Source organism: Pungitius pungitius, chromosome 15 (genome assembly GCF_949316345.1).
Source record: "Pungitius pungitius chromosome 15, fPunPun2.1, whole genome shotgun sequence".
NCBI lineage: Eukaryota > Metazoa > Chordata > Actinopteri > Perciformes > Gasterosteidae > Pungitius > Pungitius pungitius.
This window is the reverse complement of record NC_084914.1, coordinates 5,248,889-5,260,694: the sequence shown is the minus strand read 5'-3', so window position 1 is coordinate 5,260,694 and position 11,806 is coordinate 5,248,889. Positions and strand designations below refer to the sequence as shown.

Genomic DNA, 11,806 nt, shown 5'->3' with positions numbered 1-11,806 from the left:
GGTGGTGAGTGACGAAGTGGTCGGGACAGCAAACCGTTTGCCCGTGTCATCCTCCCTCTGTCGCCACAGCTCCGCCGTGTACCAGTCGTCAGAGGGGAAGCGGTGTCCTCCGATAGCGGCCGGAGCTCGTGTGAGCAGAGACGAGATCCAAACCAACCGAGAGACGAGGACGCCTGGCTGGGCCCGGACTCCCTGACGGGACGGGAGGCCATCGGAGATCACACACTGCCATCTCCAGATCAGCCAGGGAAGTGTTTTCACAATGCGCACAACCATTCTTCTGTCAGACTCAGTGAACGCATAAATCATTTCCAAGTGAGACTCAATGAAATGCTGGCGTCAATTCTTTTTTTATTTCATCTTGAAATATTCATTCAGCAGTCGATGCGCATCTCTTAGAGTTGGCTAAGTGAATCGTCAGATTGTGGGGGGGTGAATCTATTGTTTTGCAATTTTTAGCTCTTTGCTTTTCCAGTCTCCTTGCTGACTATTCATCGTACATACTTTGAAAAACCATGTAGCAATGAGAAAACCTGTCCAAACGTTTTATTTGTAAAATATCTGTACAATAGTTTGAATGCTATAAAGGTTAGGTAGTATCCAGACTGGTGTAAGCTGCCTGAAAATATATCTATTTGGAAAAAATAGCCTGGTATGAAATAAATTAACACTGTCATACAAATATACCTTTAATCTCTCGACTGAGATTAGTTAAATAGTAGTTCCTTTTATCCTCATCATCATTTTACGCCACCTCACATGAAGAAGAAAATGCATAGATTCTCAGAACAGGTTTGTGTGCTCCTGTGCTGACGTACAGACGCAGGTCCATTCTTGGAGGTGGGGGGGGGGGGGGGTTTCCCTTTGGAAATATCCCCCTCTTCAGGCCGTGCTCTGTTTCCACCGGCTGACAGCTTGTCTCAGTGGCATCAGCTCCTGCTGGAAACACCGTGACAAAAAAAAGAGGCAAAACACAAGTTAGATTCACACGTCAGACTGAAATATGTTCAAAGCGGTGCTTCTCCTCAAGGCTTTTCTTCATTCGTTGCTGGAGATTAACAGAGCTTGTGTGCCTCCATCATACTGAAAGTGAAGGTCTTGTGAGTCACGGCGCTTCGCTTGTGGAGGAGCACTGTGGACCAGACTCCATCAAGTTTCGGCTTTGACAGTAGCTGTTTGCGTGTGTGTCTTTGCGAAGACCAATGCGGTTTTAGACCTTAAAGGTGAAGGCTTTGTGGGACGTGGCGGCAATTATGCCAGCACATGTCTTTGCAAGTGACTCCCGGGCCTACTTCTATTCATGGATTAACCCACCACACTGAGCCCTGCGGCACAACGTTCACCCCTCCATTTGGCAATCAAATGGCAAACCATTGTGGAGCAACAAAAACACGCAGCATATTCCCACAGCATGTGTAAAAAAAAAGTACAAAACAGGAAAAATGTCATAACTTGTTGGCTCTGCGTTTACAGACCTGAAGGCAGTCATCGCGTGCCGGTGAGATTAAGCCCAGAGCTACAGAAACATCAGGACTAATACCTGGCCTCAAGACTGCTTTGTACCAATTAGTCTGTGGTAATTTGATTTAACAAGTTTATTTTTGTGTGTGTGGGCCGTTAAAAGACTATAACAACTGAAATTATAGTCTAATTATAATTTAAATCTCGACACAGGACCTGTGATCTATTCAGTGCCCCGGGTCATTGTTTTGTTATTCAGCCTCGTTTTGAACAAAAATATCCAAATTGTGAATCATCTTATAAATCCTGTCTTTTCCATTGTCTTCTGGGTTAAACAGGTAATCATCCCGGCCTTGTGTTATTCCCTTTGGGCGTATGCATGCCCACCCCATTAGCTAATGGCAGCTCAATAGAAACAAAAAAAACAGCTGTATGGGTGTTAAGACTAAGGTCAGGGAATGTATTAGTGTGTGTTTGTGTTTGTGGGTGTGTGATTGTCTCAGTTACGTACTAAAAAAATCTGCCGTGCTATCCTTTCGACACTGAACGCGCTCTGGGTGATTCATTCAGACGACTCAGGCCTCCGAAACGGCAAATGCGTCGACGCTTTGAACAGCGTTGAGCAGAAAAGCTACATCACACTAAAGCTAATGAAACTCTCGTCTCATTTCATTCATTTCATGTGTTGGTCATGGCTCTTCTGACACCTCGGAGCGCGTCTCTCCCCCCCCCGCAGCACAACACGAGGAGCTGCTTTATAACACTCGCAGCCGGTTGCTCATGTTTACGCGGACGTCACAAATACACCAAAGTTTGCCTCACTCCGTTCTGGCGCGTGGCCAGGGAGTTTTATGATTAAAACCAGATTGTGCTTGCCCAACTCCGGGGGAAGCCAGAAAAACAGATTGCAGTTACGCATACTGTGCACAAGAGGGAAGTACAGAAACGTCTGCAGCATCTGTGAAGGTGGACTCCTCCAAAAAGGGACTATTTTTTTGCCTCCACTCTGCTGGAGAAGAATTTTTTTCTTTTTTTTCAACAGATGTCACGTTGTTAATAAGTCCTTTACGAGTTCACAATCATTAATAAAACATCTGACTGTGACAGGGAGAGAGGAAAATTTTTGAGTCAGAGCCATGATGGTCCTGTAAATATAGTGACGATGTCATTGTGGGAGTCTGTGGGGTCTTCCCGTTGCCCAAAAAAAACGACTGAACTCCTGCCAACTGTCCTTCCTAGAAGTGATGACTAAATTCCACTGTAAAAAAAAGTTTGTTTCAGGATTTAGTTTTTGCTGATTCAAGAGATTGAAGCGAGAAAAGCTGCTTCGACAAATCTCACGTCGGTTTTGAGTTATATTTTATCGACCAACTTCTAATCTTGTTTTGGAAGACATTCCTCAAATCTCCCCAGAAAAATTTAGTTTCACTTCGGCACGCGACCTTTTCTCAACCTGCCGGCTGATTTGGACCCCGCGTGTCACCGGGTCTGAGGCTCAGACGCATCACGCTTCCTCCACCGCCGCCGCCGCCCACACACCGGCCCCTCACACACTGCAGTTCATTTACCGACTCTGAGAACCACGCTGCCAGTAAACACGGCCCGACGTCATCAGCTGAGAGCCACCGCGGAAACGTCAACAGCGCTGTTCAGCACACAGAGAGGGACGTGAAAACTTACCGTGAGTCGTTCCCCCTGCCTGGTCCCACTCTGACCTCCACTCGCTGCAGCGGGGGTCTCACGTTTCAGGCCCCCCCCCCACCGCAACCCCCACGCCCTCCCCACCCCCCAGCCAACCCCGGCCTTGTCTCCCCCTCCCGCCCCCCCACATCCCTGCCTCACACATTGCTGGCGTTGTGGCAGCCCCTCGCGGGGCAGGCAGGGGTCCTCGCGGGCCTGGGGGGCAGATGCGGGCCTTTCCCACAGCGCCCGTTTTGGGGGTACAGAGGAGGCTTCTGAGTCCTTGAGCTGGAGGTGCTGTTAACAACGGTGACCTTGGGGTCCAGGCTCTGTGGGCGGGGCTCAGGGTGGGCTTGGCCCACGTGGTTGGAGCCTCTGAGGGGGTGGGGGGGAGCCGCGTGGCCGTTGACCCCTGTCCTTTCGCGGTCGGCGTCCTTGGCGATGCCGGGTGGCGTGAAGCGGCTCGTCTTGACGACCGACGCCACGTGAACAGGCGACGGAGAGTTAGTTCTTAGTATGACGCGGTCTTCGTCGACGTGCTGCCTCGCCGGAACAGGAGCGGACTTGAGATCGGGCCGCCGGGCCGCCGTGAGGTCGTCTGGAGGAGCTGAGCCGTGAAAGTTAACGGAGGCCCCGGCGTGAGTGATGCAGGACGTCTCCTCGCTGAGGTCGATTCTGGCTGTGAGGCGATCAATCTGCTGGACCACCTGAATGACAACGAAGAGACTCGGTACATGTCCGGACGGCAGTGGAAACTTTATCTTATGATGTATTAAATGTCAGTAATTGGACACAGCTTTCTTCTGCAGTTTTTTACTTTTAGTACATTTTGCTGATAAAACTGTCCCCTACTTTTTAACAAGTAGCATTTCTTCACAATCGCAGGTAAAAGCGGTATTTTATTTGTAATGTTGATTCAGTACAATGTCAGGATTTGCACAGATTCAATCAGCTGTGAATCAGAGCTATTTTACAGCTGCATGCAAAAGGTATGTAGTGTAAGAGCGAGGCTGCATTTAGTAACAGTCTCAAGCCAGGCTTTTTAATGTGCTCGCCGGTCCCCTGCCAATTTCTGCAGCGTTGTGCAAAAGGTCAGTGCAAATTGTTCTCAATCACAGCTTCGGTAATAGTTGATAGGTGAGTCACAAACATGCCGTCAGCATGCACAGACACACACGCACACACACACACACACACGCACACACACACACACACACACACAGACACAGCGACATGTTCTCAGGAACACACTGATACACAATGTTTGTCTCATTAAATGTCACGATAACCGGGGGGGGGCGTGGATAAAAGGCTGACGCTGCACCTACTGAGTGTAGGTGCACCTGAAGAAAAGAATAAACATCAGTAATAACGGACCCTCGTACCTCTTTCATCTCCACGTGAACTTGCTTCAAACCCCCCAACACATCCTCCAGATCTGTCACCACCTGTCTGATTTTATCCCTCACCAAGTCTTGCCTCCTCTTCTGCTTCGCCACATCCCCGCAAACTCGGCTCCGATGGTCCCCGTTGGTCGCCGGACTGGATATGCCAGGATGTACGACGCGGGGGCCATTCTGTCTCTGCTTCAAGTGTGTTTGTGGGACTTCCGTGGGGAAGAAACCTTTGTGAGGGCCGCCGTGTCCATTGCAGCCCCCCCCTGGTCCTCCCTTTAGTCTGCCCCGGTCCTGATGGCTATCCGTTTCCTCCCCTCCCTCAAAGAACCCGGCCCTCGGACCGCAGTGGCCATTCGCCGCGCGTATCTGACCAAGACGGGGATCGTGTGGCTCCGAATGATGGCCCCCGGAGTTGCATCCGCAGTCCTCCTCTTCCACTGTGACGTAGCTGACGGTCCTCCGGCGCCTGTACCCCTGACCTCTGACCTGCAGATGGGGGAGAGGGTGCGGTATCCCGGCGTGGAAGGGGTGCGCCCTGGTGTCGCCGCGCGCCACACAGCCACATTGTTCTCTGACAGGCGGGCAGTGTCTCACCCCGGGCTCCGGCGGGCAGCTCCACTGGGCAGGGTCCAAATCCCAGGGGCCCGCCTGCCTCACGCCGTCCGCCCGGCTGCGAGGGTCCGGCCCTGCGAACACAGGCCTCCTCTGTGGGCTGCGACGACCGCTTCCCCCACCTCTGGCCGCCACCGAAGCTGCGTCTTTGACCCCGGGGGCCCGGGTGTCTCTCCCGCGGTCCGTCCGTCCGGCTGGTGCCGGCTGGTATCCCGTCTCGCCGCGATGGCCGTGCGCCGGCTGCTCGTGGCGGACGCAGTGCCGGCAGGAGCAGGGGGCCGCGGTGTTGATGTGCTGAATGAATCGGTGGTGTCCCGTGGTCTGGGAGCCTTCTGTGTACATGTCCAAAGACGTCCAGAGGTTTGTGTGGAAAAAACAGCCTCAGAAAACAATTGGTTTCCTCCCCTCTCTGCTCTCTTTAGCCCGGTCATTCACTCGCTCTGTTTTCCTCATCTGAGACCTTCCCACAAGACAAAACTTTTCTTCAGCTCTTTTTTTTTTTTTTTTTCCTTCCTCTCTACCCAAGACTTCTCCCTCCCTTTCCTTCCTGTCTGTTGTTTCCCTTCTTCTCCTCTCCTGTAGTAGTTAAACCCTGCCACCGCTCTTTTTCCTCCCTAAAACCCCCTTCTCCTTCCTCTAACTTTTTCTCCACTTCTTCCTCAGCCTGTAGCCCTCTCTCCTAGACGGGGCCCCTCTCCACCTCCCTTTCGCTCTGTTTCTACCTCTCCCGCCTCGTTGTTCTGGCTCATTTGCTGCTGCAGGCTTCCTCTCTCTCTCTCTCTCTCTCTCTCTCTCTCTCTCTCTCTCTCTCTCACTGTGTGACTGTGTATTTCCCGTTTCCTCCCCTCCCCTCTCCCTCTCTCCTGTGTTTCTCCACCTCTCACTCCGTCTCCTGGCTCTGGTATATTCTCTCACACAGTCGGCTGTACCTGAAATCATGAATTCCTGCTCCTCCCCTCCACCTAAGATCCAGCCGCGCTGCGAGCTTCCTCAGGAGAAAAGGATTCCTGTCTCTCGGAGAGTGCGCGGAAGAGTCCCAGCTCCGGTCCTGAGCTCATTAGACCAACTAAAGCCTTTGCACTCTGCAATTAAACGCTGCCTGGGATTCCTCAGCCGGAGACTGGAGGAGGAGGTGAGGGGAGGGGAGGAGAGAAGCACTGGGGGGAGGTGGGGTTTCAAACACACACACACAAAGACGACGGAGTAGATAGCAGACTGAGTCAAACAGAAAGAGCCAATGCCCCCCTTTTTCACAATTTTTCTGCATCTGCTTCTTCTTTCAACCCCTCACCCCACCAACGCCTTGCCATCTTCGGCGCTCTCTCACTCTACAGTTGTCACGTTGAGCAAAACTTAACTCTGTGCTTAAAACCATGCACGCTTCAGTCTGTACGATGGGGTTTAAACACCACTTAAACTTAAACTCACTGTCTGAACAATCAGACCATTGGTTCAAGCCTCTTTGTCCTTTTCATCATAAATCAATCTATGATCACTTTAAATAAGTCATGATGTCAGGATGAACACAAAAAAATGCCGGATGAGAAATCAAGATCTGTCTCATGAATAGCATCAGGGTTGTGTTGTGGCGGTAAATCCACAGCGACTGACGACAGCTAGGCATTTATTTTCAAAGACGAGAACTGTAGCCTTTTTTTTTTTTTAAACAATGGGTTATAAAAAGAAAAAATAAACTACTGAGAATAACATCAGACGAAGGATGAAGGGGAGTCATCCCTCTCAGCAAGAGGATATGCAGTCGGGTCCCAGCTGCTTGGAAAGATTGTTCGTTGTAGATGAAACAAAGCTGTAGTGACTTTACATGTGTGTGTGTGTGTATACATATAGTATAAAGATCAGATTCTAATGGTCAAAGGTCAAGGTCAATTAATGTCTGTCCCATTTTTGTGAGGGCAAAAGCTCAGGAACCCTTTTGGAAAAAATCGTCAAAATTTGTCAGGGATGAATTCAGAAATTGATGGTCAAGGTTCACTGTCACCTCACAAAACTAGTTTTTGAGCCAGACTCAAGAATTCTCATGGTAATCATGACAAGTTCGCACAATGTCTAATGGGATCAAATGATAGGACATGACATTTTTGACATACATAACTGGTTGGCCAAGGCATATGACTGTGAGGTGGTAATTCCAGTTTGAATAAACGTATGTTAAGTCACTCACTATCACAAAAGGAGCTAACACAATGGTGATTAAGTGAATGGCCCAATGAAGTATTGTATTCTTGTATATTAGCAGTATTACAAACAACAAAAACGTGGTATTACCGTTTCCTTCTCCATTGTATCCACACAAACAATATCATTTAGCAGACAGTTCTGAAAACATTAATTGCCATTGTTTTCATTCAAAAGTTAATTCTACATCAGCCAGGACTGATCAGTCGTGCTTGATGTTGAATTTCTATTTCGGGAAAAGCAAAAGAATAAAATTGAGTGTTTTGCCGTCTGGAGTCTCGGATGCACCTGAAATTTGAAATTTTTTTATTTTTCTGAACTGATTGCATTTTATTATTTGTTCATAAGCAATTGTAAAACAAAACTTAATTTATGGGACAGACACCCAGATTGCAATTTGAACTATATAAATATTGCGATACTTTCATCAGGAGACTGAATCATCATCAACATCAAGTTGTGGTGTTTCCCTCTGAGAAGGCAATTGGACTATATTTTACACCGCTGAATACGAGCACTTCTCTCCAACCCCGTCTACCTCATACATGTACACGCAATCCAGCGAGAAAGACAAAAAGACACTAAAGTCGATAAGGGGAGACAGCAAAACCTCAACCTGTCATCTCAATCTCAGTATTTCACAGTCGGGGTTCCTCGGGCAGATCCTTGCTCCAGAGCCACAAAAGAAATATCAAAAGCTGTGGCTGTCATACTGCCAGCACCATCGCCTGGGCGTAGGGTGGAGCACGTGTGCGTGGGGCGGGGGGGGGGGGGGGGTAAGCCTGAGAAAGTTCCCAACTACGGCAGCTCTTACGTCTTTTGTGTGTCGTCCGGCACACCTCCCGCTCGGCTGCACGGCCAGAGGCCGGGACGTGGGGAGTGGGAGCCACACTCTGCCGCTCTGCGCTCCGCTGTCCTCGCCAGGGTCAAGACGACCCAATTAGCACATGTGGATACCTCCAAACCGGCCGGTGTAACCAGAGCTCAATATGGTGTCGGTCAGATGGCGTGTGGTCTATTTACCCTCCTGCAGATGCGAGGGCCGATGCAGACTTTGAGTGTCCCACATTGCACACTATGCAAAGTGTGAGTGATGAATGCGTTGGCTGATCACCTTACTGTGTGGGCTGGTTCAAGCCTCATTAAACTCACTCCCAGTGTGTACTATTGATTTGAAGTTTTTACTGCTTAAAGAGCATAAGGCGTTTAATGGCATATTGTCGCTCTGTTGCTGGAACTAAACCTAAGTTCATATTTGAATAGCTAAGATGTTCAAATCTAATTGAATGTCACAATCTATAGTTATTGCTACTCACATCACATCACAGTTTTTTTGTGTTAGACTATAAAAGTTTTTTTTATTTTGTATGAATTGTCTATAGCCTATATCTATCCCTTTCAGATGGCAACACTTTTTAAATAGTAACATAACAAAAACTATTGATATTTTGCAAAATGTAGTACAGTTCTTCAAAACACTATTTTAAAAACTATGCTTTTCATTTCCCCCTTTGCAAGTTTTTTTTTTTTGGTGGCCACACAATCTCTTTTGGAATTTTCCCCTGAACGTATCAAATGTGAGGGTCATCGTCCTGCATCTGTGATATTTTGAACATTCAGTGCAAACTTGGTGCTGTAAAGAGAGGTGCATCTGCAGAGGTCAATCTAATTTCACCACTAAAATCTCTTCTATTGTGGGGAAATAGTTGCATCACCCGAAGAACCCCCATCTCCATAAAAATGTGAGTTAAATTTCCATCTAGCTTTTAAAGGGTTTCTATGCAAAAAAAAATGGTATATTTCAAGTATCAAAGACTTGCCAAAAATCATATAAATTAAGCCAATTTGCCCCACAGAAGCATTATAAAAATGTCCAAAAACCATTGAGGCAAGAATGGATTCCCTGAGACAAGAGGAAACAGCCTGAAAGACTGCAGTCAGAAGTGATTTCTCCATCACGGCGTAGTGACTAGTGACAGCGGACCACATTAGATCCAACACCCGGCGAGGTCATATCTCATATCAGCACTCGGTGTGTCGATGAATGTTCTGTTTTCAGGGAACACAATGGTTACATTGTTCCAAAGAGCAGTATCAAACAATTCCCGTTTCCGAGTCAGGAAACCTAATTGCATCATGGTGCCAGAAAATCGCTCCGTTACGCAATTTATAAGTTATTCTGATACGTTTTTATTTTGTGGGAAAACAAAATGGTCGGGGCGATGGTGGCGCATGGAGCAGTGCGGTGCGCTGGGAGCAGCAAGGTCGGCCCGGTTCAAATCCCGGCCGCGCTGTGTGCCATGTCGCAGTGTCCTCGAGCAAGACACCTAACCCCTAATTGCTCCCCAGGCAAGATGTGACGCATGGGTTATGATGCAATGTAAGTCGCTCTGGATAAAAGCGTCAGCTAAATGACATGACATGTAATGTTTGAGTGTGGCGTTGCAAGCCGAGAGACACGGGGTGTTCTTGTTCCAAAGGACACTAAAACAGAGCAGATCACTGCTTGTATTTCCTCCTTCTATGTGCGAGGGTTGGAAGATCACCTTCTTAAGATAAAACACTCACATTCTCCGTCCCGAAATCTGTTTCTTTTAGACTTTTGGGACTATTCAAAGCTGTCAGTCACAATGTGCACACGCATTTTAAAGACCTCCGGGCGGTGGAGCTAATTTGTCTCTATGGAGAGAATCAAGGGCACCATCCCGGTCTACTGTTTAAAAAACGCCTGAAACCCAAATGACAATGGCTAAAAAGCACTAATGGACAGGATAATAACGAGGAGAGGGAGTGGGGAGAAGCACAGCTCCCGAGATGTCGTGCACAGCGCTGTTGCCAAGGCCGACAAAAAAGTAAATGGGAAGGAAATTATTTATTTTCCCCTGTTGGCTTAAGATTGGACTTGCCTCTGGGACTAAAGAAAAAGTGCGTATGTACACTTTGGTTTGACTCTTGAATAGTGACAGCAGGGAGGCAGAGGTAGACGGGGAGCGTGGTTCCACCAGCTCTGGACTGACAGCACAGAAGGAGCCGCTACAGCGAAAGCAAGGTCATGTTTGTCGTTAACACCGCCTCAGATCAATATGCGGCAAATCTAGGACCAGATCCGTGTGAGCCGAACGGTAAATGCGCTGGAAATCTTATCACCCACAACATCGAGGTGAAACGTCATGGTTTCTTTCCAGACAAAAGACGGAAAAATCTAAGAATTTCTTGAGATTGAGGAGGGATAGAGAGTTTTGCTCTAAATAAATCAATGGGTTTAGGTTCACAAAAGCGTAAAAAACTAACGTGTTTATGGCTGAGGATGACGTTTATCCACATTAAGGTTCCTGTAAAGCTTTAGACAGTTGTGCTTTTAACTAGATGCTTTCATCGGCATGCAAGTACAGTGTCTACCGTGTTCACCAGCTTACTTTATTGTAGCAGCACGCTAGCGTTAGCATATTAGCACTGAACCTCGTACAGTTGTGGCTGTCATCAGTTTTGTCAGATACTTGGATAAGAAAATAAATGAAGGGATCACTAAAGTTATTAAAATTCATCGTTATGGGGAACATATGCTGCATATCTGAGCCAAATGTCCTAGCAATCTTTTAAATAGTTGAACACCAATAAATCTGTTGAGCCACGTCGCTCGCGAGTCAAGATGCTGTTTGACAGCTACAAATCCAAACTAAAGTGTTAACAAGTCCAGACTTAACACTATAACCCTGCCAGTGGCTGCCAAATTTAAAAAAAAAAAAACAACACAAACACATTGATTTTTAACACGTCCGGCTCTCTCCTTTTGTTTTACGTAGGAGCTAAACGTCGAGGTCCCCACGTACACGTCGGTCTGTGAGAAGAAAGCCCGGCCTGCAATCGTTTGACAGTTCAGGACACTAATTCTACAACAGGATCGGACCATCCGATTCCTTCTCACTCTGACCCAACCAGAAGCAGTGACATGCAGTGACCCACATAAACCCACATTGTTCATTAACCTGCAATGCTTAAGCATTTGGTCCTCAGTCCAGGACAGAACATTTGAAAAGACCACTGCCAAAGTCTATTAAATGTATGACATGCAGGAAGTGTGCACATCCCATGAATGTGAAACCACTAATCCCATTACATATTTTTAAATTATGAATACCTTTGCATTAATATTTAGGTAAGGTATTGTGCTTTGATTGCCAGATAATTTGAAATGTATTTTCCTATGCTTTGACAAATATGTTGTAGACTGTAAACAAAGATGCGCAGAGGTCTTCGGTTTGAATGACGTAGTCAAATTTTGGTAATAATTCTACTCGACCTGTCTTTACACTGGTTTGTCTGGCGAGAAATGTGCTTTCCTACACTAGGAAAATAGTCAGTGAATGAAAAAAGTTGTTTAATTTGACTTATTTAGCGGCTGGCTAGTTAGCTTGCTAGCTTGCTAATTCCACTTTCATGGTACACTGGTTACAGTAATT

General features: G+C 47.4%; 1 protein-coding gene across 1 annotated transcript; it reads right to left on the bottom strand.

The window, feature by feature from the left end:
- Positions 1-3,299: 3,299 nt before the first annotated feature.
- LOC119209543 (uncharacterized) lies at positions 3,300-6,665 on the bottom strand. Its single transcript, XM_037458954.2, has 3 exons — positions 6,080-6,665; positions 4,527-5,482; positions 3,300-3,848 (listed from the first exon to the last, which is right to left on the bottom strand). The coding sequence occupies exons 1-3, from the start codon at positions 6,087-6,089 to the stop codon at positions 3,300-3,302; spliced, it is 1,515 nt and encodes a 504-aa protein (XP_037314851.2). The 5' UTR covers positions 6,090-6,665.
- Between the last annotated feature and the right edge of the window lie 5,141 nt (positions 6,666-11,806).

What these genes read in the sequence shown, in the direction of transcription:
- LOC119209543 (XM_037458954.2), bottom strand. An exon ending in TTCACGTGGAGATGAAAGAG is followed by an intron (nt 3,849 to 4,526) that starts GTACGAGGGTCC and finishes GTTGTCATTCAG; the next exon opens with GTGGTCCAGCAGATTGATCG.